The 26,453-nt window shown below is 43.7% G+C and overlaps 5 protein-coding genes across 13 annotated transcripts in view; 2 read left to right on the top strand and 3 right to left on the bottom strand.

The window, feature by feature from the left end:
* The window catches only part of LOC139106507 (cytosolic carboxypeptidase 1), a 35,284-nt gene extending 21,051 nt beyond the window's left edge, over positions 1-14,233 (bottom strand). For 2 of the 9 annotated variants that reach the window (XM_070663338.1, XM_070663339.1), the window contains exons 1-10: positions 6,686-6,978; positions 4,571-4,719; positions 2,637-2,719; positions 1,920-2,037; positions 1,650-1,792; positions 1,179-1,323; positions 970-1,101; positions 759-902; positions 415-586; positions 79-148 (exon numbers count right to left, since the gene is read on the bottom strand). In XM_070663338.1, the coding sequence (XP_070519439.1) occupies positions 79-148; positions 415-586; positions 759-902; positions 970-1,101; positions 1,179-1,323; positions 1,650-1,792; positions 1,920-2,037; positions 2,637-2,719; positions 4,571-4,719; positions 6,686-6,783 (1,254 nt within the window). In that variant the 5' untranslated portion in view covers positions 6,784-6,978. Of the gene's footprint in view, positions 1-78; positions 149-414; positions 587-758; positions 903-969; positions 1,102-1,178; positions 1,324-1,649; positions 1,793-1,919; positions 2,038-2,636; positions 2,720-4,570; positions 4,720-6,685; positions 6,979-7,531; positions 7,624-8,124; positions 8,240-8,738; positions 9,645-14,142 lie in introns of those variants that run through there. The other 7 variants (XM_070663342.1, XM_070663341.1, XM_070663340.1 and 4 more) reach the window with 7 other exon arrangements.
* LOC139106517 (uncharacterized) lies at positions 9,908-11,688 on the top strand. Its single transcript, XM_070663364.1, has 4 exons — positions 9,908-10,277; positions 10,841-11,014; positions 11,087-11,215; positions 11,294-11,688. Exons 1-4 carry the CDS (start codon positions 10,272-10,274, stop codon positions 11,474-11,476), a joined length of 492 nt encoding a protein of 163 aa, XP_070519465.1. The 5' UTR covers positions 9,908-10,271; the 3' UTR covers positions 11,477-11,688.
* LOC139106512 (uncharacterized) lies at positions 11,810-14,188 on the top strand. The gene is made up of 2 exons (XM_070663355.1): positions 11,810-13,139; positions 13,281-14,188. Exons 1-2 carry the CDS (start codon positions 12,039-12,041, stop codon positions 13,590-13,592), a joined length of 1,413 nt encoding a protein of 470 aa, XP_070519456.1. The 5' UTR covers positions 11,810-12,038; the 3' UTR covers positions 13,593-14,188.
* On the bottom strand, positions 13,650-20,454 carry LOC139106515 (uncharacterized). The gene is made up of 3 exons (XM_070663362.1): positions 20,099-20,454; positions 15,975-18,196; positions 13,650-14,960 (listed from the first exon to the last, which is right to left on the bottom strand). Exons 2-3 carry the CDS (start codon positions 16,095-16,097, stop codon positions 14,244-14,246), a joined length of 840 nt encoding a protein of 279 aa, XP_070519463.1. The 5' UTR covers positions 16,098-18,196; positions 20,099-20,454; the 3' UTR covers positions 13,650-14,243.
* Positions 20,455-24,787: 4,333 nt separating this feature from the next.
* On the bottom strand, positions 24,788-25,600 carry LOC139106506 (histone H1B-like). The gene has a single exon (XM_070663337.1). The coding sequence runs from the start codon at positions 25,507-25,509 to the stop codon at positions 24,826-24,828; it is 684 nt and encodes a 227-aa protein (XP_070519438.1). The 5' UTR covers positions 25,510-25,600; the 3' UTR covers positions 24,788-24,825.
* Between the last annotated feature and the right edge of the window lie 853 nt (positions 25,601-26,453).

Raw genomic sequence — 26,453 nt, 5'->3', positions numbered from 1 at the left:
TAAGTATCAATCGAATTTAATATACTTGTCACGTTGTTTAATTTTTTTTTTTTTCGTAAAAAAGAAGTGCACACACACCTGACTGTCGATGTCGCTACCACTTTCAGCGCTATTCGCCCTGTTAACATTCGCTTCAGGTAGAACAAATCTGAGCGCAAAAAGAGAGAACGTGGTATTAACACGCACAGTTGTGATCGTAAACGGAGCACGTATTAATCCATTAATTAATCCGATAATACCATAATAAAAGCTACCGCAGTTTATTACTGTTCAATCCCAGTAAGTACTCGATAATAAAAGCAATACGTAATATTTGCAATAATCCTTGAGAAAAAAATTACTCGGTAAATGTACGCCAAAATGTAGGCGTATTACAATTATTTATTACGGGAGAACCTTGAATGTTTCATTCACCTCGCAGGCGACATTTCGGGCACAGGTAATTCCTTTTTTTCCAGACACTGATTGATTATCCCGCAAATACGCGACAGCAGGCAGTCATAAGCTTTATCCTCTGGACAGCTTGTGCAGAACCGGTACAGTAGTTGTAGGCCATTGTTCGACTTGATAGCCTTCCTTCCAGCTTCTAGACAGATAAAAAGAAAGAGCATATTCCGCTGTCTTTTAAAAATATATTAAGAAATACAAAATTAATGCAGTTATGAAATATAATATTAAGTAATTAGTAACTCTAGAGACCATTTTTTGAATTCGGGAATTTCTTTACAAGAGATTAAAATTTATTCTGGTGAACTTACTTATTACGCAGAGATGCTGGAGCGTATTTAATGCGTAATTACAAATTTTCAAGCGCATCTGTCCATCGAATCTCTCCCATCTCTCGAATATCCGCATCAGTAAGTGAATCATTCCCGCCTTGACGAATTTGTTACAGCACAGTTCTTAAAGTAAAATGTCGTGAGTGTTAAAGTAATTATTGAAGAATAATTGTGTAAACGCAGTACTTACTATTGGTCGTTAAATGTTTGCAGCAATCTAATAATGTCTTTAATTTAAAATGTGGCGTATAACCGATATTAATAAACGTTTTCTCCAAAGTATTAGTAATGCCATCCTTCACGAGTACTTGTAAGGAAAAAGCTGTCGAAAAAGATATAATTACATTATTTCCCGAAATATAAGTAAATTGTCTATTAAATAAAAAAAAAATTATTTACCATTTTTAGCAAGATTTTTAATAATTAACAATAGTGGCAATAACGTCTTGCTGTTATTATAATGTTGTTTCAACAGCGCGTGGAACACCTTTATGGAATTGAGCAATTTCATTTTTGACACAAACTTCTGGTCCCTTGGAGCCACCTGGAAAAATCAAATTTAATTAAAAATTTAATTTCTTTTCATTACTTTATTATATTTATAAAATAAAAGCCAGAGAGCATATAAAATTACAGCATAAAATTAAAAATAAATTTAATCCTTATACAGTGCTTAAATTGGAACTTAAAAATACTTTCGTAAACATACGCAGTGCGATCGATAAAAGTTCTGCTGTACGAGTATATAACGTCTCGCAAGTATTTCTCTCTATTCACGTAAAAGCAACAAATCGAAACAAGATAACTGTTCCTAATTGCAAAACAAAATTAACAAGTAATTTATTGCAGTGCATCTTCTTTAAAAATCACCTGTCCCAAAATCCAGAGGATGTCTTGAGTGAGTACTTCGCTTGTAATGGTATCTGCGTGCTGCAGATTTATTAAAAGTTTAACTAGGACTTGCGTGATACCTAAGTTGATCAGTTGAATGACCGCCATTCGGCTACTGGTTCCTGTTAAAGAATAAACTTATTACTTTCAACCTCGAAGATCAAACACTATCAAAGTTGCAAAAAAAAAAAGAAAAAAAAAATTAATTCTTTCAGTAAAACATACAAGTAACAATCAATTGTCAATTACTTGAGGAATTTTTGTTCTTGCTCCCTCTTTCCTTGGACTTGCCTTTCGTTACTCGAGGTGATATACACTCATGCAACACGCCGGTGATGCTGATGTCGGCAACGTGGTCCTTGCAATTCTAAAAAAAAAATTCCAAAGAATAATCTCAATTAATTTTCAATTTTTTTTTTCACCTCAACGTGGAGAAACACGTCGACTATTTTTCTTTCTGCTTCGTCATTGCAAGAACTGTTACGATAGTAACAAAAAGTAATTATAAGAAATCGCGTGGGTGATGCGCAGGTAATTATTTTACGCGAAGGCTCCGACACTCGTCGGGGTCACAGAATAGTCAGACATTTAGGTTTATAGTCCCTCGGTCCCGCGACTTTTCCGAATATGTAGACAATGCGGGATGCGTGTTGCGTGACACACGGACGTGATATTTCGTGGATAGTTCTAATTACTACGGTTACTCCAACTCCCGGCTCGGCCGTCGTGTCAATGATGTAGCCGCGGAGAATAATTGCAAAGGCTCACACATAATTTTCTCTCTCTCTCTCTCTCTCTCTTTCATTTTCTCTCGCGTACACGCGTATCGATTTCGACTGTCGTTAACACGCGAAACAATCGTAGCTTATTCGTAGCGCCGATAAGGCTAGACGTTACAATTACCAGAAGCGAGGAGAGATAACGCGATGAAGACCAAAGGATTATTTTAAATTAAAATTTGTTCACCTCCAGGATCATAATGAACGATTCCATCGCGCCGGAATTCTTCCGCCAGAGCTTCTCCAACGTGCGCTCCCGTATCCGCCGATCTGAAATGCACACGTTAACCGATGAACTTTCATCGCCTGTTTCGCGCAAATCGGATACGCGAATCGCAACTTGTCCGTGGCGCTGGATGCATTTATTAATTAAAAATATCTTGCCTGTGCTAGATAGGCTTTAAACACATATACAACGGTACGTATTCCTCAAAAAAGTTACACCGTACACTGGCACGATACGTTCCCGTGTCCAGAGTTGACGTAGTGCCAATCGAGCTCGGCGTTACAAACATATAGAATCCACGCGGTGAAGTTAATCAAAACGGCTTTGCGATTACAAATGCCATCGATATACATTTACAATGCCGCACGTGGCGAACAGTGCGAGTTAAAGTACGAGACTTCGCCTCTGATGTCACGACAGCGGATATAACCACGGTGACGTGGAACGTGACCTACAGCGAAGATTTACTAACGTCTAAAAGTATCGAACTGTGTCGCGGTGATTTCAAACGGTATTAGCCGGAATCGCGAGCGGGGTAAGCTCAGCCTTGCGGTAAACTTCGCGAAATCGCGAGAGCGCCGACCAGGAAGATTGCCAGGCCCTTATCAAATCGGCACACGAGGCATCGCCGGGGCGCGTATCGCTCGGAGTCGTAGTTTCCTGGACGCCGGCCAACGGGTCTGTCGTCAGTGTTGCCGAAAACGATTACGCAATCGGCTAACAGGCGGTTCTTCTATTCTAAAATAATGCACGGTAGCGATAGACTGCACTGTTTGCACACCTGTTTGCCAACTGTCCGAAGGCCCGGGGAGGTGACAGTTTGACGAATTAATACTTGATAATACAAGACGAGAGGCGCACGCGGCGAAAAGTGCAACGCAAACAATAAACGTCGGAAAAAAAAAAAGAAAAAAAAAAAAGAAACGGCTTGAATTTACATTTAAAATATTATCGTAACGCTGATGGGAAATACTACGATCCGTGGACGCGCTCGTGTCATTTTTATCGCGCACGGCTGATCCTCCCGAAGGTAAACACGCCCGGTAAAAATGTCGTACGGCTTTAGCGTGTGAGTTTCATCGTACGGACGGCACAATGCAAATGCAATAATAGCAATAGAATGGCGCAGAACGTGGCGAACGATTTTCCCTCGCCATTCACCGCGGGGGAGGGAATCACACGAGCATGATAAATCGCGCAAGTTTCAACGTGATTTCGTGCACGCCGAGAGTAATAATATACCGGCACGAATTTCTCCCTGGAGTGTCCAATCTGCCCTCCTATTCGTTTAGAACTTTAATGCCGCGATCGCGATTCGCGCGCAATATTGTACGCTTATCGTACGAAACCATTAATGGAGACGACACGCGATACGGAACGCTAATGAGATGGGGAAATTGCCCCGGCGTCGCTAATTCGCGATAAGATCGTAGCCAAGTGAGCGAAAAGTGAGTAAAATCTGCGTACATACTGCGTGTTCGGCTACCGACAAAGCTACCGACGCGGGATTCGTAACATTAAAGTCACCCGCCGGTGGCCTTTTTTTTTTTTTTAAGTATCTCACTCCCTACGCGATGTAGCGCGTTTTGAAAATAATTTATGCATTGAATATTATAAATATTCGTTTCAACGCGTCAGGGATCTATAGCTAGTATAAAGTACCAGTTGTAAGGCAAATAAGTACGTCTGTAGCTCGCTATTGAAAATGATTAAATGTAAAATCGTTTTCTTAAACATACAAGGGAAAGGAAGAGTACATGACGCGCGCTCTGTAACGTCTGGTGTCGCATGGATAAGAAAATTAAATTGGCACAAGAACTAGCACAACGCCTGCTAAAGTACTAAGTCGCCGCGTCTGTCGTTGCGAGGTGAGGGATTCCGGTGGAGTTGCGTACCTGATGAGGTGACACGCGCGTGAATCTTGGCCGCGATCGCCCTGAGCGCGTCGCCCGCTTCCTGCGGCTTAGCCGCGTAAGTTCGGAGCTTCTCCAACAGCGCATCGTTCACAACCTCGTCCGCGCTTTTATTACCCGCTGACATCACACTAAACAGCGCATCGCAAAACAACGTAATATAATTTATTCTCCCTCGATTGCGCATCGATGGCGCGGACGTCAAATCACAGCCATTCCTCGACTCTCGGGGGTGCGGCGGAGCTACGGCAGGGTGAAACACGCCAAAGCGATACTCAACGCTAGGCGGAAAAAGCGCACGATCGAGCTATCGTCTACGGTGACAAGTGAAATGCGGCGAAGGATCGCAGGAGGCCGCAAGCTCACGTCTCGCATTGCTTTTACGATAGTAACTCGAGAGGGACGATTATTTTCCGATACGCGAGAAGTCGTCCGCGATTTTTGTCTCCCTTTTTTTTTCCCATGGTGTATTCCCAGCCAATTTGTTTTAAATCGAGTACCCGTGACAGACGCAAAAGCGATAGCCTTCCGTCACGACGTGGCGAACAATGGTGCACATTGTACAGCCGTCGGCGATACCACGTCGCATCAATGAATCTTCATTGGCTTTTGGCCAATCCGGTCGGCAGATATACTGTTAATCGAGGCTCGCGATCAGCTGGTCGCGGTTAGTCAATGTCACGGTGGATTAAAGTCAACCATCGGAAAACCAACACTCCTCAGAGCCAAGGTTAATTAACGCGATCGGATGAAACGCCGGCACTCCGAAATAACCACGGCCATGCGGATTGTATACTCGCGCGGGCCGCGATTCCGGGAAGGACGGCCAGGAGGCTCATTATCGAATAATTAAGCGTCCAACTGCGCAACGACGATGTCACGCTTAAGGGTGTGACACCGTTCTACTTGGCCGCGTTATGAAAAAAAAAGAAAAAAAAAAGAGAAATTTCGGACAACAGTATATCGGACGCGGGTCTTCAGATTATTTTGAGTTTAAACGCTGCTCGTTCGTAATTCAAATCTAATTTTCCTCGCTTAATTCGAGCCACTTGGAATATCTGCAAAGCGACTAAAAGCGAAAGGCATGCGTGTACGAGGAGAGGCTATTTTAACTCTTCAAGCGGCCAGGCACAAAAGTAAGAACAAAAGGCTTCGTAATGAGATATGTACTTATTGATGGCTTGCAGACTTTTTTTTTCTTTCTTTTTTTTTTAATGAGTGCGTTTGTCTGACGCGACAACCCGTGCGGTTCGAAACGTGTAAATCCTTATAGGGTTGAAGGAATGCGTGAGTTATTGCATCAAGCGTTGCGCTAACAAGAGAAGCTACGATGATCGAATGAGTCCATGGGATACCGCCCGTGCAGCGGTCACAACAATTTTTCTGCTTTGGCTTATTAAGCGGGATAACGAACGTTGTATAAATTCGTGGGCTCTTTTAACGACGCGATCCTTCGGGTCAAAGAATAATTAATGTGCTCTTTGCGGGCGGTAACGTCATATACATTTAATTGGCACGTAAAAGCTAATTCAAGCGAAACGATTGCGTATAACGAATCGCGGTGTCAATGGTGCACACGTCGGATCGATACGGTTCTCGATAAAAAGACAGCAAAAGAAAAAGAAATACACCCGGCAAGATAAATTCAACGCGCGCACGCGAGTGCACGTATACGAGGCCAGATTATCTCTCATCCGGATTTATTACCGATTAGCACGAAATTTGTTGTAAAATCATTTACGATGCACAAACTATTAAGAGAACTTAACCACGTGCTTCGCGATTATAATAATATAAATTCGCGAATCGCCGGTCGTAAACATTTTTCAATGTTCGCGAAATGGGACTATTTTACCGAGATTATCGTAAAAAAAAAGAAGAAAATAAAACGTGGAAGTCGGAAAGAAATCTTCGACCTCGCCGTATAAATATAGCGATCGTCGGGGAAGCATATCGAAATAAATACCGCATACTGAGCGCATACCGGGCGTACGCGGCCATACGTACGATCGTCAACCGGAAACCGCGGCGGAGATTGCGAGCACGCACGTGCACACATACACACGTGAACACGACTCTGTCTTCTAGGTTCTTTACTCTTCCTGCTGGACGTCGGCCGCGTTCTCGTCGACCGGTCGCGTCCCAGCCATCGGCCACCGATTCTCTTTGTCGTATTTCGCTGGTGCACCTTTCATCCTTGCCTCTCCATGCGCTCGCCTCTATCGGACTAGTTGCGTTTTCGATAAGCGACCCTCTCGAGGCTTTCCGCGATTTTTCCCGGAGCAACGGTAGTCCTCTCTATCTCGGTGATCGACGCGAGAGCTTGGCAAACGCGGATCTCTCTGCGCGAAAATCACAAAGCAATCCTCGCGCTTCGCCACTCCGCGGCGGTTTGACGTTTCTGCCTGCCAAAACTATGTTTAAATGCATAACGCGCGCGCGCGCGCTCACACACACGTGAGAGGGGTCTATTTTTAGCAACAACCGCTTCCCGAAAATCGCGCCCCTTCTCCCTTCCCGGCGATAACACCCTCGCGTCCTCCAGCACCCTGGCGTCATCGACCGATGCACCGCGATGCATTGTTCAAAGTCTTAGCGCTGTAAGTTCGAATTTTTTTTCACCTTTTGTACATGATCGAAGGGACGTTTTTTTAATTTCTCTCTCATATTTTGCAACGAAATAAGATATCGTTCTCTTTTTATTCTTTTTCTCTTTTTTTTTTCTTTTTTTTTCCCTACAGGTGTCCGTCCAACGCTCTCACGTTGGACCTGGTTCTTGGAACGTGAGGTACGATGGATGAAGTATTTCCGAAATCAAATTTAAATTTTCGAAATAGAAAACTGGCAGAGAGAAATGTCTGGGACTTCGAAATCTCTCGCCGCATCTCTCGCGATCTTAAGATCTAGCGCGAAATCTCGGGAAAATAATTGCTATTTATTTACCAAGCGCCGTTAAAGATCACGGAATCGCATTCGGTCTGCCAAAGTGAACACTTCCGCGGGCTTCCCGGTCCTCCGAAGCGTCATCGGTTCCGCTAGAATGCAAAAAGACATTCGAGTGAGTTACAGCGAGCAGGTGAACACGTTGCAAAATTTCATTTGGTTGTATATTATGGTGATAAAATAACATTGAAATTTTCCGAAATATACATGAACTGTTTCAAACAGATTTGCCCGACAATTTTTTTTTTCTTTTTTTAATGCTTAAACGATGAAGAAATCCAAAATTATAGCCAAGACAAAATTCGCGTAACGCCTTTATTAAACGCGTGTAACAGTTCGATACAATTAAAATACCGCGTCGAGAAGAAAATAAAGACAAAAAATAAATCGTTTCCTTAATTAAGTAAAGTTAGCAGGAAAACGGCGTCGACGATGCGATATTCGCGTGCGGCTGTCACATTGGCGCACGTTTATCTACACGCGGCACGTTTGCCGGCATAAAGACGTAGCTGCATGCACACTAAATGGCGCACGGTGTGCCATTAGCCGAATCGTAACGCGACTTATGGAGTCCATCGATTAAATAGATTTACCTGACACACATTCGGAAGGATTAAGGCTGAAAAGTAAGCTGGAAATCAAGCCAAGAGAAATAGGCAAGGAAAGTAGCATAGTCAACTAAGTCAACTGGAGAATTGCAGCCTGGCCTGATTTGTTCTTCAAGGCTTTCGCGAAAACGGCGCGTAGTCGACGATCACCTGGTTAACGCCGGGATTACACGACTTTGAGATCAAACGACGCGACTAGCAAGACCCGAAATCGAATCGGGCTATTCCACCGGGCTGATTTAAGCTCTAACGTACGAGGCTCACTTGTTGATGAATGCAATTCCACGGATTGATTAGCCGACATGCGAGGCTCGACGAGCCTCCGTCGACCTCTCACGAGACTTCCTCTATTGATTGCCGAAAGGGCGGCCCGGTTCAAATTCCGGTCCGCGTTCTCCCTCTCGTCGGGCCGTTCCTTGAGAACGCGAGCCCTCAGGTTCGATTACGTAAAAATCGTATTAATCGCACGGCAATTTTGTATTCTATAATTATAAGCCTCTGCCTACTGCGACACTAATTGCGCTACGAGCGAAGTACGTACGCGATTATTATTGGTTTTGCACGAGGAAAAGGAATATTAAATGTTGTATGTAAATTACCATTTAAATTACAGCCTCTCGAAGCAAAGCCGTCATTTGCAAATTCCTTGTTAACCTTACGCGGTAATAATAAAAGGAAAAATTTTCTGTTACTGATACTGATAAACGTTCTAAATTAAATTTTATAAAGTATCAAAGGAAGGAGGAAAAAAAACATCCATTTCGATTCATCGCGCGTTCATTAGTATTTATTACTTTTTTTTCTCTCTCTCTCTCAATCACTAACGATTTATCACGACTATCAGATTGCAACGTTGCTCAGATTTTCACCTGTTCTCCCCGGGAGTCCGTTATCAGCGGTCCTCATCGAGACGCTCGGCACGAAATTGCATCTTAACGTCATCCAGCGAGCATTATGCGTTTATCTGATCAATAACAGTTGGTCTAAACGTCAAATTAATAACGTCGCTAAAATTCAGCCGCCAAATCGCGATCGGGACTCGTTCAGTACGCCCACCCGTGTTCGGGCATCACGTTTTCGTCGGATACTACACCGTTCATAACGCTACAACACCAGACCCGCCGTGTGGCGCGAGGCCAATGAAAAGAAAACGGTGCGTAGAGCGCGGATTGACGATTAGAAATTCAAATTCGTCTTCGTCCTCAAGACGGACACCGGAGTCCGACCACGCCTCGTATTCATGACCTAAACGCGAGTTCTCAACCGGTTCACGCGAGCTCTTCAACGTTCAAATCCAGCCGGAGTGCTCACGCTATCCGGCACTCCATTCGCGCATCGACTTCCCCTTCATCGTCCTTCGCAAATCACCCGGGAAGGACGTTTAGGGTTTACGCGACGATCGATATTGCCGGCGGATTTTATTGACCCGTCGTAATCTCGTGCGGAACTTTACATTTTGCGCGAGTCTCGCATACCGTCGTGCCGGCCGCGGAGGTTCCGCGATAGGAACGCGGAGCGGCGAAGTAAATAGTCACATCGGGAACCGAGTATACTTTGATCTCCCGGCGTGATATCTTTCCCGGCGAAGTAGAGCCAGAAGTATCGAAAGGCGGAAACCGATACGCGACGCTCTTAAGTCTCTCTCACACTCCGGCGCGTATATTAATCGCCGAGAGAACCAGATAATAACGAGTTCATAATTTTGCGATCAAGGATACCAGCGGACGCCGGCGAGCGTTAGTTTAACCGTCGAAAGAGTGGTTTCAATCATCCCTGAAGCCCGATACTGAGACCGATATCGAGGCCGCTTCTCGAACGGCTCTCGTCTGTGAATTGCGCCACGCGTGAGCTCCGCGTTATATAAAAATAATAAAAAAAAAAGAAAAAAAACCCATGAAAGAAGAAAGAATAGTAGTGCGCCGTATTTCGCGTACCTTGCTCGAGCGATCGAGAGAGGAGACGACACAACGAGTAAACGTTCGTAGCGGAAGGAAAAAAAAAAGTCTGCGGATGATGTTCGACGGGGTGGGGCTTTGCTGTCCGGCCCGGGAATATATAAATCGCAGGTAGGGCTGAAATTCAAGTTAGTGCGGATACGATCTGAGACTATCGGTAACCTGCGAAGACAAGCGATGCGGGTAAGTATACCGGTGATTCATTGCTCGTGGAACTGTTATCGCTATTACGCTACTCGCCTACTCGCTTTTTGTCGATTTAAAACGGCTGATTTGTTGCTTTAAAATTTCACTATTTTAGAATAAAGATTCATCGTTTTTATTGCTGTATAAAAATCATTAAAAAAAAAATTAGCGCTACCCGCAGCGTGCCGATAAAATCTAAATAGGTAAAATCAGCGCGAGATATATTAATAGAATATTGTTGCTTTACGATTCTCGTCGAAGGTAATTTAATCTTGCTCGCAACTCGGTGATCATTCGCATGCACCACGCGAAATACGCCAGACATCATCGCGAGCATCATTTCGAAAAGTTAACGCAATACGTATATTCCTCGTTTACTCTTTCGATAAACGATAAACGAGCGCGTATCTTAATGATCCGCACCAATTAAGAAAATTCTGAAAATATAAGTACTTCTAGTTGCATATTTTAATGATTATCGTGTTCTTCTTTAATTAACATTGAAAATAAAATAAAAATAAAATAAAGCGTATTTCTCAATTAAAAAAAATCTTTTTTAGGGCTTATCGTCGTTTGTGGTGTTCTTCACGATGGTAGTTGGAACAGCGGTATCCAGACCGTTATGGTCGACCTTAGTCGACGCCAATTACTTATACTCCACGTCCGGAATCAGTGCGCAATCGCAATATCTCGGCGCGTATCAAAATCCGCAATCTCCATATTACGTTTACAATGTATGTCGCAGACATCGCAAGACAATTGACAACGGCACGTAGACGTTATTCGTAAATCTGGCATGTTTTTAGGTTTACTCGAACATCGGAGGTGTACCGAGCGCTCTTCACGTCAGTGGCAAACCAGATATTTCTCAGGTTCCCCCTTACAGTTTTTACTACGGCACGCCGATTTACGATGTCCGGATTCCATTAAGTCCGGTAATTGCGTCGTTTCGAATGGATTACTCGGGTGTTCTGCGATGTACCAGCAAAATATAGCAAATCACGTCGTTTCAGGTTTATCCCGTGCTGACACCACCGCGTCCGGGAATCTCACCAGTGCTCCCGCCGACGTCGACCGAACAATCATCCGAGGAAAGCGATTACGATAGCGGCGAAAAGCTAGACACTGACACGGAAATTAAAAAGCCGGAAAGTAGCGAGGAACACGACGATTCAATAACTGTAGAAGCAATATAAAATAATTTTCCTCATTGCAATATAACACATAGATATAGAAAATTAATTATAGTACGATAACTAGCAGACGCTTTCATAAATTTTTTTTTTCCTATTTATATTATTGTGTTACATTATTTTCAAAAAATGTTAACGAAAATAATTAAAAAAAAAAAAAAGACATTTTTATAGAAGGAGATGAATAATGATACACGTCTCATGCGTAAAAACTATGATTTCGATATGTTTCTTCGTTTATTTCTCCCCGTTACAAACGTCGTGTAAAAACTGCTTGAAGTAGTTTGTAAATTTATTAACGAACCACCGATTTTTCATCGCGCACGATATCGCGAGAGCTATTTGTTAAATCGACAGAATTCGACTGATTTGATATCGGCTCACAAAGAGCGGGATAGTGGCTGAGTGGCTTGGCGTCGATAAATCGATCGTTGTTGCAAAAGAAATGTCGAGGTCGCTTACCCCGGGGAATCCGAGATAAAATGGGGTCAAAGATGATGAGAAGTCTCCTCGAGTCCATCAGTGCATCGATTTCCTTGGAGCGCGCTTAGTCGACATCACGAAAATGATCGTTCGCCCTAACGGAACATTGTGGGCGATCGCGGTGCTCGTACTTCTCGCGAGCGTCTCGTTCTCGGAATCGGTAAAGCTGCGAAAGCCACGTAGAAGGACCACGGCGAGGGCGGCCCACCAGCAGTCCAGAGTTGGGCCGGTGATCATAAAAGTGATGCACAAATATACCGACGACGGTGCGGCGCGTGCCGCGTCACGCGGTTGCGTTAACGGCAATTGCAGAAACGCGCATGATAAATTTAACCTTGGCGTTAACGAGGCGATATCCGAGGAGAAGAATTTCCTCCCGGACAAGGAGTCGCTGCGTTACGTCGTACATCCGGAAGAATACGAACGTTACATATTGAAAAAGAGCACGAGACACGCGAGCAGGCACAAGAGAGAGTCTATTGCGTTTTCGGAGCCTCATTCGTTGAATGCGAGCGACCGTACGGTGATCGATTACAGAGACGATGCGAACAGACTGCCGAGGAACTTGACGAGAGTCCCGCTGTACAGAACGAACACAAGAAACTCACCGAGGTCCTCGAGCGAAGCGAATAGGGCGAGAAGGAGCCTCGCTGCCGACTACTTTTCGCGAAGAAACGACAGCGATTATTACGCACAGCGGAGAGCCGTCATGGAAAGATATTACGCTCGGCAGCGTGAAATAAATGCGCGATACGCTAATCGAACGAACGCCGCTTCCCGATCGGAACACAACGACGTGTCGCAGCATCGGCCAGCGGCAACCAACAACGTCTTGTTCGATTTCGAACGTGTGTACCCTAGCGCGAACTCGACGGCGAGGAACGGCACGACTTTTCATCTCCTATCCCCGAAAACCGATCTGGCATTCAGCAACGAATCGCGGTACAACAAAATACCGACCGAATTGGACACTCGACGAAGCGTCATCCCGGAAATCGATCTCGGCTTCAAATCCGACGCGGATTTATCTCAAACGAGAAGCAGCGGTAACATCGAGAGAAACGCGCTGGACTTTTTCGACACGTCCACGCCGTGCGCAAATTTATCCGGCATCTTTCCATCGAAAACGCGGCCGAAAAATTATACGGAACCGTGGGACCACGATCACACTTCAGCTGACAACGTGCGTTAATGAAATTAATCTCACATTTCCGTGAGAATTCGGCAAATCTAATTTTTTTAGCGCCTTCCGCGCATTACTCAAACACGATTCGCAATGTGTTACGGCACCGTTTTACAGGACTGGCTTAATTTTATTTTTTAGGAGAACGTGAAAAACACTCGGCAATGGGGACCGTGCGAGGGGAAGATCGTCTACCAGCACAACCTGCTTTTAGGATTAACGGGCCCTTCGAATCTCGACGCTTTCTTCGAAGTGATCATTCAAGGACCTGTCTGTATTACTTGCGTAGAAGCGTTGCGATATAACGAGACTAGAGCGGTAGTAACGTTGCATTCCGGCGGTCGTGGATACGATCACGCGAAGCTCAGGCTACTGGGCTACAAGAACGAGGGATTTTCTTACATAATAAAGGTTTGGGGCGTTAAAAAAATCGGTCAGACCTGCGACAAGTAGGCTGATTAAAATACGCGTGAAAATAGGAGACCAGTAACGTTAAGTGGAACATGCGTATAATTTTTTTTTTTTTAATATAAAAGAAATTAAGTAATATTTTAATAAATATGTTTACGGCGTCGTTCGCACAGTTTTACTCTATACTAAGCGAGTAATATCAAGGTACGAAACAAGCTAACGCATACATCACAAGGATTTGAAGCTCTCCCTACGAAAGATATCTACGTGAATTATGAAAATAATCCGAGTCTTGGTTTTTCTGATTGCGCATTAGCGCAGAGCGTAAACTTAATATAGCTACGTTTCATTAATCGAATATCTGCATCGTCATATTGAATCGTGGAGATTGAACATTATGCGCTCAGGCAATTGCAGTCAAAGTTCAATGTAATGGCGTGACCAACGTAGTAAATGCCAATTGATTGCATAGCAGTGCTCGAGCGAGCGTTAATTATTCTTCAGCGAACGGTAAATCAGACTTATTATCCTTTCAAAAAAAGTAAAAGAAAAAAAAAAAAGAAAAAAAGTTAAATAGCAGAAGGAAACATACCTATTTGTAAAAAAAGACTCGTAAAAAAATAAATTCGTAAAGCTTCCTTCTTCGTCTATTTATCACGATTTAGTTCGAAGTGTCTGCATCTCGCGAGGCCTTCATGATTTCTTCGGCACGGGAGTCGGCAGAGGTGGCGGCGGCACGTCCGGTACGTTTTCCCCGTCGTTCTTCGAGCGATCGCCCTTCTCGTCGTGGAAGCCTGGTAACAAGTGGCCGGAATCGGCGTTCTTCGGCGTGGTGGCCGGGATCGGTTCCAGGGATTCGTAAGGCTGATAATCGACATAGTAAGTGCCGGGAACGAGATGCGGATTGAAGCCGTTGTACGTGTAAATGTACGGCTCGTAATAGAGGGATTGGTAGTTCGGGTAGAAGCTCAACGGCACCTGCTCGCTCTTCTTTGCGGAATTTTCCGTGTCGCTATTCTTCGGGCTGCTTTCCTTCGAGCTGTCGACGGTGGGCGCGTCGTCTTCGCGCTCCTTTCCGACGCCGAAGCTCGTCGATTCGACCAGACGCGAGGCTGAAGAAGGAGCCTGGGCCTGATCTCTCCCGATTACAGTGGCCTTACTATCGGCGGGAAGCAATGGATAATGCACCACCTCCGGCCCGGCAAAATGAGGTGTTATCTGCGTGTAATAGAACGGAGGCACGTAGCCGACGGCGGTTCGATGGACGACCGGCTGTATCACAGGGAATGCTCGCGACGGCGATAGATTTTGATTGCTCGTGATCACGGCGTTGTACACCTTTGGCACCTTGAGAAGACCTGGCGAGCCATGTGCGACGGTGGTCAGTACGCAGAAAATCAACAGCTTCATCTGAAAGAAAAAGAAATACTTTTATTAATTCCAGGAGATCTTTTTCGTCAATTTTTAATAAAGGTTTCACGCGTAAATAAAAAAAGATTTTGTGTGGCGAATATATTTGACGCGCAATTTTATTGCAATGTGAATTTTTTAAAAATAAGTACAGATACTAAATAGGAAATAAAAGATGAAAACTTCCGTGGTAGTGACTGACACCATTATTGTTTCAAGAAAAGTAAGCGACATCGGTGGCGCAAGTGCTTCACGTGTGAACGCGCAAAACTCTGCATACAAACGATCCAAGAGACACACGTGCGCGGAATGTTACCCCGCCCGTGCTCACAGGCGTGTACTCGCGATTGAATTATCGCATCTGAATTCCTGTCGTGTTTGAAGTTCAAGCTCTCAGAGTAATGTAGCCGGCGAAGCGTTACAAAGCCTCGAAGAGAAATAATGTCGAAGCGCTGATTCGACTTTCTCTACCGCGCCACATTTTTTATCGTCGATATAACATCTTTAACAAAATTTTTTTCTTAATCGGCGCGTAGCCAAAATTAAAATACAGTCATCAATACCATGAAACCACAGCTTAATTCTTTTCATTTTTGCCACGAGAAAAATTCTTAGCGAGGTTTTACGACGTCCGCTGCAGATTTGTATTCCATTATCGAAGACGCATATTGAGCGAGCGAACGTACGGAGAACGCTCTTTCGCCGCAACGTAAAGTCAACAGGAAATAAACGCCGGGCAGAAAGGGTTGAGAGATATGACCGAAGCATGCCGGCCTCGAGATATGGCGAGCCCGTTAGTTAACGAGACGCGTGAGATCGCAAGAGACGCGTGACATTGCACCAGTGCAAGTGGAATCACCTCATCAGCATTCGCGGCTTCACGGCGTATCGGTTGCACGTATCACTTCCTACCTTCGATAGGCCCACGGTCACGTTCACCTTCTCGAATCGACTCATTTTCGGTCCCGTCGTCGTTCGCGGTGAGGCGCGGGTTTCCCGGCTTCGTGTACTCACCTTCGCGTCGCGTTTTATCAGCTTCTCTCTCCTGCGCGTTTCTTGCACGAACGGGGAATCTGCGAGAAGCTGACACCACAAGTAGCAAGAGCGCTGCATGGGCTCGTTGTATATATGGCCCATGGGGTTCCAGGGTTCAAGTCCCACCTCCCCCACTACGGGCGGCTCTCGGCGAAAGTACTCTCCGATCGCTACTATAATGTCCAACTTCGGGGCGAGCCTATATCACACGGTAAGAACTGTAGAAGGACAGCCGTTTGTGATACGCCTCTTTCGCCGATGCGATCCGAGTGCAGCTGTAAGAGACGATGGATCGCCGAAAGAACTTCTTCAGGAACGTCGCTTTTAAAAGAGCCTGTACGCTCGGACGATTAAATATTTAAGCGCCACCGTTTTACAAAACTCTGCCGAACGCACGATGCGTTCACGAGGCCTCTAAACGTGTCTTCCGCCGCGACAGATTGTGCAGAAGAGCGAAAAAAAGACAGAAGTGTTATTTATATTTTAATCGCTTGAAATTCTTCGGGTTTCTTGAGTATCGCCATTACGTGCATGATATTTACGATCAAGTTTACATATAGACGTAAAAAAAAAAACCAATTCTATTAAGAACTATGTTTTAATATTGTAGACCATTGTCCATCATTTCTGACGTAGTAATCAATACTGCGAGTCTCATTTTCCCGTGTTCTTATCTGCGAGGTGCTCCTCGCTCAATCGGAAAATAAAGTAGCACGTACGTAATCGTTCGTCTTCCCAGCGCTACCAGTTACAGGCTCATAAATAGCTCGATAATAATGCATCGATTTCGTCCGTCGCACAAAGTAGTTCACCTTGGTGTCTCAATTTGCCTTCTAATTATGGATCTTAATGATAACTGCCGTGCACTTGAACGCCAGTCCTTGAGCGGCGCACACGGAAATGTACGTGCGACGAAAGGTACGTTACTCAAAAAAAAAAAAAAAAAATGCACAGCAATTTCGCACAGCGCGTAATACCAATTTATTTCTGAGTGTTATCAATATCGCATTTTTGCACAACGGTCGTTCGAACGCGTTCGTTCGTAACAAATTATATATACTCGCACGAAGTTCAGTATTTCTCAGGAAAATCCGTTCTCATTTCGAACGTACGTGGACGTGCTCGAGCGTGATACGCGCTCGAGATAAAAAATTTCACAGTTTTCATATCTTCTCGTTTGGCAAAGACATTCCGTTACAAGCTCGCCGTTGTGGTTACTAATACAATGCGAACGAACGCGAGAGACGAGTGACGAGACGCGCCAGACAGGAGGGCAAAGAAATTTTTATGTAAATCGTGGAAAGACCGTAACGTCCGAAATTCTGTGCGCGCACGTCGGCCGGGCTCTCTTTTTTTTTTTTCAGCAAGAGCGTCACGTCGAAATTTATCGCGCCCAGCTCGGTAAAGTCATTAGGCTCTCGAGAGCACGAGGGTGTATATGTAAAAGCACGAATTCCTGTCTACATCGCGCCTATTCTTTATTTAAACGAATGCGCGTTTAGTCACTCCGTCGTATATGCCTGTGTCAATACACCCGACAACCTCCCGCCGGGCTTTTCGGGTCGTTGCGGCCGGGACGGTGTAACCACCAAGCGCCAGCGCATTGCCATTAAAAACTGTGATAATATTCGAACGTATAAATATCTTAAAACTACGTGAGCAAGTGAAACCTCCGGCGGTATCGGCGAGGCGCGCGATTGCTCGAGCATGCATTTTGATTGTACTCGGACGTGCAGAATTACTGTGCGCTACAGTGTTACAAAAGCTGCTCTAAATATTATATGCCGTGAGTTTCGTACAACGTAACGACAGGCCGCGTCGGTTGCAATCGCGTTTCCTGACCGATTTCAGATCCGAAATTCGACCCGGCGGCTCGATTTTAGTCAGATCGACTCGATCGGTATGTAGCAGATTCGTCGCAGCAGCAAGATCGGAAAATTCGGGAGGAAGACGATCATCAGCAGGACCAGCGGTGACAGTAGCAGCAATATGTTGGCGTATATCACCAGCCACCAGATCGACAACGTTCCCAGAACCGGCTCTAGCATTATGATCCTCGGCCGGTCAAGAGGTCGACCGCACAGGCGTAAAAACACGAATGGCAGCGAGGCACTCGTGTTCCGAGCTATCCGGTTTTACGAAGGTGAAGCACTCCCCGATCATGCTCGGTCTTTCATCGCCGGCACATTCCGAGGGACGTGCTGAAAGCAAAGAAAATCTTTTCAACCACTTCGTGCCCTTTCCTCGACGGCGTATATACCACGACGTGGAACGATACAGCAGAAAAAGAGAACTCGATACAAAGAAAACGCCACGCTTCGAAATCTTATCTTCTTCCACTATCTCTACGAGATAATTCGAGTGTAAAGATATAAATTAAAGCGCGCTACGTAATTGATATTGCTATATATATATATATATATTTTTTTTTTCTGTATGCTACTAATGTATCAATTAATTGAAACTGTATCTACTTACATTTGTAAAACAAATTAAAACGCACACGCTAGGAACGCCGCGTTATCTAACCAAACGTAGCAGAAAATGATGTGCGGAGTTGTTGCGTCAACCACTGTGCACTACTTTGATTGCTAATTATGCAAAGATTTCGCAAGTCGTAATAATTGCATAATTTCAAAATTACTCGCACAAAATAGTGAAAAAATTTTACATACCGGCCTCTCCCAAATTCCTTTTTAAATACAAGCTAAGAATCTATTAATACTTGATTTTATTATTTTTTAAAATTTTTATTTACAACAGTCTAAAAAAAAAAAAATTGTATAACTCGTTAAATTAGAAATAAAATCTGAAATTTATCGTACCTATAACGTCGGAATAAATTTAACGATATCAAGCAAATTCCTATTGTAAGAGTAAGAGAGAACCCTTCGTTTAGAATTCGTGGCCTTTCTCTCTCTCTCTCTTTTTCCCGTTCTGTCGAAACCGGCACGATCGTCCTTGTATCGCGTGGTAGATTTATCTCGTGACAAAATCATTGAGCAAGCTGAAGCAATGCGAAATTAACGAAGAGAAAGAAAACCGTATTGCACGAGAAAAGGGAAGAAAAGAAGGGGAGAAATAGAAAGAAAAAAAAAGAAAGAAAATTAAAAAAAAAAAAAAAATCGTTTTTAACGCGAAGAATGGTTGCAATTTCTATCGTACGTACACGTAATATCGCGAGAGGCATGATCGCACCGTATAGCGTCAGACATATTGCATCGAGAAAAGTGAAATTTTCACAATTGCATAAGCGCTATATAATACTAGCATTCAATGCGACGTCACCGTGTAACGCAATCTAAGCGCGCGATGTAATGTCAATGATCAAGCGTAACAAGATAAGCGGTTCGAGTCTCGCACCGGCTCGATTAATTGCGAATTATATAAGAAACACGCTATTTTTCCTAGCGTTCACCACGAATTCGGCGAGTAATCCTGCGCGGTGCATCTCGTCCTTTGTAATTACAATACGTTCGGGAGGTTTTTTTTTCTCTCGGACAAGCGATCGAAGTAAAAGAAAAAAAAAAAAGATAACGCGACGTAGTTGTCACCCGTTGTTCATTATGCGAATGGATTAAACGAGAGGCAAACCTAGCGTGACAATTTTTCTGCGCGAGAACCACCGATTCAGTACATTCAAATATGAGTACCAATTCACGATGTTATGTCAGCCACGACGTAACACTCTTATACCAAGCGTAAAGCGCTTACGTCAAATCACCTTTTACTTGCGACGAATCTATCGTGAGAATGCACGTCCAGCGAAGAGATCGGGGCCGATAATTTTCGCGAGCGAACGTCTCGACGTGCAGACGGACTTGCATTTACCCGCGTTAAAGTGCGCCGAGCGGTATAAATAATTAACATTTAGAAATCGTGATTCCAAAGAGAAGTATAAGCGGTACGAACAAAGACGATAAAAAGACGAAGACAGTGGACTTAATGACATCTTCAGTGACGTTGTTCGAGCTTAGTTTTACCCAGTTCGTTCCAAAGTTTAATTTAACAAAAGGCTTAAGCAAAGAGTTCCGACCAGAAAAGATTCAGCGAGGCACACAAGCGTGCTCTGATAAGGAGGATCACATCCTCCTCCAGCCTACCTTCCGCTATTCCGACAGTTTGCAAAGTCCGCGTCGCGGTATTCGCGGCAGGCCGCATCGCATCAGACGAAAACGCGACGCGCGCTCTTATCCTCTCGAGCGGCGTGCACCGAGAGATGCATCCGTGACGAACGACACGACGCGGACATGCGCCGGCGGGACAACTTCCTGCGAGCTGGCATACGCACGTACGCACGCACTCCGGTGGTTTCGTTTTCTTCCTCTTCTTCCTTTCTTTTTCACGCCCTGTACTTAAAACTCCAAAACGACGTCGCCGCTCTTCTCGCTCGCGTGTTACACGAGATGACGCGCGACGCGAGCGGGCGCGCGCTCGCTTTCCGTGGACTGAGAGCGCTAAAGTTCGTAGCCGGTTTACGGCGGACTTTCCCTTTCTTTCGGCTCTTTGGAGACCGGCGGCGCCGGTGTAACGTCGAGACGGGATCGGCCGCGTAAAGTCCGGGGCCGATTACATACGCGCCACGACGCGGGACGCACACGCTTGCACGTCAACTCGATGGCATTGACGAGTTTTCCGCCGCGCGCCCGTTTCCTTCGTTCTCTTGCTCAACGAGCGTGCGAACAAAGAACCCAACCAGCTGGCAGAGAGCGGCTGAGTAAAATTCGCGAGCGAGCTCAGTCTTAAAATCGCTGTATAAAAAACGCTTCGTCTATAAAAATGAAAGGATGATTCTATTTACGACTCATCCTAACCACTTCTTTTTTTTCCCTTTCTTTTTTTTTTTTTTAAGTTGGATTTTTACTCGGCTACATTACTTGTTGAGATGAATCATGAAATTACTTTCCGATTTAAACAGTACATATACAGAACTATGTGTGAGATATTTTTGATGGGCAAACAGAACTTTACATTCTACACATTTTGTATAAAGAATTAATTGTATGAATATAGTTTCTTTTTTTTTTTTCTGGAAGAAAGCGTAGCGAGAGGCAAGAGAAAAAATGTTGCAAGACACCAAAAGAAGTTTCTTTCGCAGTTCTTATAATTGCGGTCAAGGCTCTATGTCCTTCGGATTTATTTCTATGTCAAAATCTTACGTCACTAAATATCACTCTCTTAAAAACTTCATAAAGTATTTCTTTTTTTGTCCATGCTGAAGATTTAAAAGTTAGATAATCGCGAGTTATTTTCAATCCGCGTATGTCCGATAAAAAGAAATATCTTTACGGCATTTTTTAAAATTATTATATCCAAGCTGTAACAATGAGAAACAATCCGAACTGGAGAGCGATCGCGTGTACGGCCGTTCATTTTTCACGAAGGTAATGCGTCCGAGGTTCATCGCTCTCGCACAAAGATGACCTTCGAGCCTCCGTTCACCAATGATGCGCATGGTAATTAGAGCAATGCGCCATTCGACGATTATATTTCCCTGCTGCTTGTGCAGTTCCGAAGCGCATAAGAATAAATTTCCTTGCCGAAGGCAGTCAATATTCTTGAGCTTCCGCGTTAAAAGATTTTACCGACTCTGAGAACGTTGTCGTCGTGCTTAGTATATATAATTTTTCTTTTTTTTATACCAATTAAAGATTATAGAACGCGCGCCTCGCGCGCGTTATTGAATTCGGACGTTAATTAATTTAATTAATTTTTTTAAGATAATTATGACTAATTGATCTACGGCGTGCTGCCGTGTACTTACATTGGTGTCTTCCGGTAGGGTTAGGTTATTGTCCAGGCTTCCGTCCGTCCGTTTTTCCGTCCTTCCCTCCTTCCCTCCTTCCTTCCTTCCTTCCTTCCTTCCTTCTATCCGCGGTAGTTTCCTGGATTATCCCGACGTGATCCCGACGTAATCCCACCGTGATTCCGACGTGTTGTAGCACTTTGAACTATATCACACTGCTCTGCTTTTTTTTATAATCACGATCACTGATCACAAACACTCACTCGAGAGACGAACGACCGGAAGAATGACGGTGGATTATCGCGGCGATTTCTTACGATTAAAATTAAGACGCGCGACGAACGATCATTTCTTGTGTAAATTTTCACTCTCGATATCCGTAGCGTTGCTCGCGTAAAGCGAGGTCACTCTTGATCCTTCGATGCCGACGAACGATGCCGAGAACTAGCGACGAACGGCGAATGAGACGGGTCGCGATACGAAGTGTTCCTCGCGTATTTTGTCTTTCTTAAGTTCCTCGAAAATCAGCTGCTCGAAATGGGATGAGGATTCCAGCCGCGATGAAGAGAGAACGGACGAGACGCGAATCTCTCACTCCAACATGGCGGTTACCGGAACCTGCCGATGAAAATTTTAATGGGTGCCGGTAATCGAAAATGCCCGAGTAATACGCGACGAAATTCACGTCGGACGCTCCGTGCCCTCTGTCCAAGACATAACCTTTTCCTTTCGAAGCACTTTTCCGAAGCGCAAACCGAAACACAAAATAACGAAAAGAATGACACGGGTGCTGAAAATGATCGTTCGATCCCGAGTCGACAACGTCGACACTCATTCGTATGCGACGCTTCCTATCCGCGGTCGAAAAAACGCGTAATTGCGGAGCGATTAGAAGCACGTCTTCACGCCCGAGCTTCCGCAATTAGACTGAAGTGGACTGAAGTGACCATTAGAGATTTCGACCCTTAGAGAGAAAGAGACAACCGCGGAAAAAAAGTGAGACAACGAATAGGCTCGATCGTCGATTGGACGCTGCTCGTCTTGCAAAGATGGGTACCCGAATATGCCTGAACTACATAAATTCTCGCAAATAATCCTCGATGCCGAGTGCGAGCGTCTGGAAAAAAAAATACTGCCGCCAAGCTCGGCATTCGATTTCCGAATAAATGATGATCCCTTAAGTGGCTAGTTCGAAAGGCCATAAATTTAATTTACGGTCCCTCGACGTGACAGATTTCCGAGAGCTGGTCTAAATAATCTTTTTTTTAGCAGAGTCATAAATTTTTCATCCTCGTCTTTCTTACGTTGTAAGACGTCTCGTCTTTTGGCGATTGTTGAATCGTCGACTGCAAGTGAAAGAACTAAAAAGACGATTAACCATCCTTCTTTCCATTCGTCACTCTTGCCGAGAAACAGATCAATTGTCATTTCAGAGCTTCCAGTATCGTTGTCGTTTTAAAACTCCTGTTCGAGCAAGTCTTGTAACCAAGCGAGAGAACTAATTAGCGTCACAGAAAACCGGCAACAATTAACAGTTAATTCCTTTATTCTTAACGCCAATTTTTTTACAGAATAAAATTTTATTGACTATAAATTCACCTGCCACGCAATTATGTTTAAAATTAATCGTTTTATTCTAAAAATGCGTTCTCGTTGCATTTGCACATTTTTTTTTACACGTTACAGAACGTATTAAAAATAATTAGAGTAATTTGATAGTGATCTGTCTGACCTACCACAGTAATCTGACTTATCACCTTCTCTTACTCAACGTTGATAACGACCCATGCCACTGATAAAATAAAACCAGTCGTCAGTAAGCCTGAGACCTCGTCGGTTTTATCAATTCAGACCGATAAATCAGACTACTGCTATAATATATGTATGTTGACCGAATTATAATACATCACTAGGATATACACATGGCTGGAGATGCAAATTAATTATCAGAGATACATTAAAAGCTGCTGCTACTTCACAATAATATTACTTGATTGCGTATGCATCAGAGACGTTGTCTACATTTTCTACAATATAAACTTTACATGAAATATTACTGAACAAATTGAGAAACACGTTGCACTGTTCAGTATGTAGTACTGCTACTGATTCCAATTGCTATAGGCTTAGGTTAGAATATGATAACTGAAATTGTTGTTTATATCGCTAACATTGTCTCTAATGTGCAATATTAACAAGTAAAGAAGAAGACCTTTGGTAGGAATATCTTGATACTTGAGTCAGTTAACCTAAATTACTCTTAAAGGACTACAATAATTCCAATGTAGTGATCGAATAATTTCTCCATGTTTTTAGGATGTATAATAGCTGTTCGATTTTTGATATAAGAAAAAAAAATATTAAGTACAAACTAGCGCAATTAACGAAGTAAATGTTTCTATGACCAGTGAATTTGATGATGATAAGCCTGTGCAAAAACGTTCATGTTAAAAATGATCCTGTAGGATAACTGTATTTAGAGAGCTTTGAACATCTGGAGGATATTGTGAATGCTTTATCTTTTTTATTTTAAGAGAAATAGGAATTGCATGCAATGTTCTATCTCCTTTCTTCAATTTTTAATCGAATATTAAATGCTGTCTAATTACTCTAATCGAATATTAAGACAAAAATGAACCATTTATAAAACAGATGATTTACTAACCTAATTACTCTCATGTTCCAGATTTAATATTGAAGATATATTTGTCACTCATTTAATAAACGGACGCTTTGTCATTTTATTTTACTTACTCAGGAATATTTTATAAATATCTAAACAAATAATCGATGCGTGATTTACTAGGTTAAAAAAAGCCTGCAAAACTGACACATAAAATGTAAAGTTAATGAGATCAAACTTAAAATAATCCAAGTTTTTTTTTTCTTTTTACTTTAAACGATCTATAAATATTTAATATATTAAATAGAAAAATTTATTACAAAAAAAATCAATATCTAAACATAATTCTAATCTACAATAAATAGGTGGATGGGGATACCTGCAAGGAGAATGTTCAATTATATAAAGGTAATTGGGGCCCTGAAAAGGGCCAGTTTTCTATTAAACGTAAGATCAGAAAATTATTTCTTTGCTGCTTTCGTGGTTTTCGTAGCTGCTGCCTTGGTTGTTTTTGGTTTGGGCGTTTTGGTTTTCGCTGCTGGAGCTTTGGTAGCCTTTTTGGTTTTGGATAGATTTTTCGTTTGCGCGGCAGCCTTCTGCTTGGCCGCAGCTTCGACCTTCTTCGACGCTGCTGTCTTAGCAGTTTTCTTTGGAGATGCAGACTTCTTTTCAGCCGTCTTCTTAGTCTCGGCAGCCTTTTTCGTTGCAGGCGCCTTCTTTGCTGGTTTCTTCTCGGCGGCTTTCTTGGTCTCCGTGGCGGGCTTCTGCGCTGCGCGCTTCACTTTAGCTTTCGTGACGGGTTTGCCAGTCGTGGAGAGCTTGAACGAGCCTGATGCTCCCTTTCCCTTGGTCTGTACCACAGCACCGGACGTTACCGCCGCCCTCAGGTATCTCTTGATGAAGGGTGCGAACTTTTCGCCATCAACCTTGTAAGTCGAAGCGATGTATTTCTTGATAGCCTGCACGGACGAGCCCTTGCGATCCTTCAGCTCTTTAATGGCAGACGTGACCATCTCCGAGGTTGGCGGATGCGTTGATTTCGGTCGCTGGGTCTTAGCCTTCGACTTCGCGGTCTTCTTCGCAGGAGATGCGGCCGCCGCGCCTTCCGTAGCCGCGGCATTACCAGACGCGTTTTTATCCTCCATGGCGATATATATGCGAGAGATGTGCAGTCGTTCAAAACCGAAGTACAAATATAAACGTTCGTTCTAAACGCTCACAGACGACGCTATTTCTCGAGCGGCCGCCGAGCGCGCACGCTTGTACCGTGAGCGCGTACCATGGAGAGAGACCCTTCCAATCTTGCAGGTAGCAAGCCGCCGGGAATGAAAGAGTGCTCGACAATTGTTCGTTGTTTAAACAATAATTTGCATAATGAAGCCTGTGCTTTTGCTGTCCGGAATCGTAGAAGCAAGTAGCCGCTTTCGCGCGGTATCCATTTTAACACGTTACCGTGCGAATTACTGTGATTTTTACGCGGTTCCGTGCGACGCGCGACCCCGGTACGTACGCCGGGCTCGATTCAATTCGCGAAAAAACTCAATAAATAATGTTATTATCAATTCCCGGCGGACTTATACGGTCCACAGAACGTCGTGATACCCGTGCCGACCGTCTGTAAGCGTTTATCCCGAGCAGGTCGCCAGATACAAGCTAAATAATCCAAGTTTCGCGGGTGGCCGAATACAAGCTTCCGCGCGGCACGGAGCCACATATTCTGGTGGTCGAACATGAATCTTTTGTGTAAATAAGCGTAAAGGAACTTGTAAAAAAGGAAAAAATTAACAACTGATAAATCTATTTGATGATTAATTATGTTTAAATAGTTGCAGCATAGAAAAAATGTAACGTACGATATAATAATAACACCAAAGTGGTGAATTTATAGTTACGATATAACATCATTGTACTATATAATACAATGATACGTAAAAAAATTATAGACAGGTTGTAATATTTCACGTTAATTGAATTAATCTATTCCTATTTGTTCTTCCTTACTCGTTAACAAGGTAAGTTTTCATGAAGATTTTCAACCATTATGCTAGGTAGTTACATATTAATCGTCAATGTAGAAGATGAAATTGAT

This window comes from Cardiocondyla obscurior, linkage group LG11 (assembly GCF_019399895.1).
Source record: "Cardiocondyla obscurior isolate alpha-2009 linkage group LG11, Cobs3.1, whole genome shotgun sequence".
Taxonomy (NCBI): Eukaryota; Metazoa; Arthropoda; class Insecta; order Hymenoptera; family Formicidae; genus Cardiocondyla; species Cardiocondyla obscurior.
Note: the sequence above shows the minus strand (reverse complement) of the source record. Positions and strands in the feature narration are given on the sequence as shown.

What these genes read in the sequence shown, in the direction of transcription:
- LOC139106517 (XM_070663364.1), top strand. An exon ending in CTCCATATTACGTTTACAAT is followed by an intron (nt 11,015 to 11,086) that starts GTATGTCGCAGA and finishes GCATGTTTTTAG; the next exon opens with GTTTACTCGAACATCGGAGG. An exon ending in TCCGGATTCCATTAAGTCCG is followed by an intron (nt 11,216 to 11,293) that starts GTAATTGCGTCG and finishes ACGTCGTTTCAG; the next exon opens with GTTTATCCCGTGCTGACACC.
- LOC139106512 (XM_070663355.1), top strand. Translation starts at nt 12,039, where the DNA reads ATGATCGTTCGCCCTAACGGAACATTGTGGGCGATCGCGGTGCTCGTA. An exon ending in ATCACACTTCAGCTGACAAC is followed by an intron (nt 13,140 to 13,280) that starts GTGCGTTAATGA and finishes TTTATTTTTTAG; the next exon opens with GAGAACGTGAAAAACACTCG.
- LOC139106515 (XM_070663362.1), bottom strand. Translation starts at nt 16,097, where the DNA reads ATGGGCCATATATACAACGAGCCCATGCAGCGCTCTTGCTACTTGTGG. An exon ending in TGATAAAACGCGACGCGAAG is followed by an intron (nt 14,961 to 15,974) that starts GTGAGTACACGA and finishes TTTTTCTTTCAG; the next exon opens with ATGAAGCTGTTGATTTTCTG.
- LOC139106506 (XM_070663337.1), bottom strand. Translation starts at nt 25,509, where the DNA reads ATGGAGGATAAAAACGCGTCTGGTAATGCCGCGGCTACGGAAGGCGCG.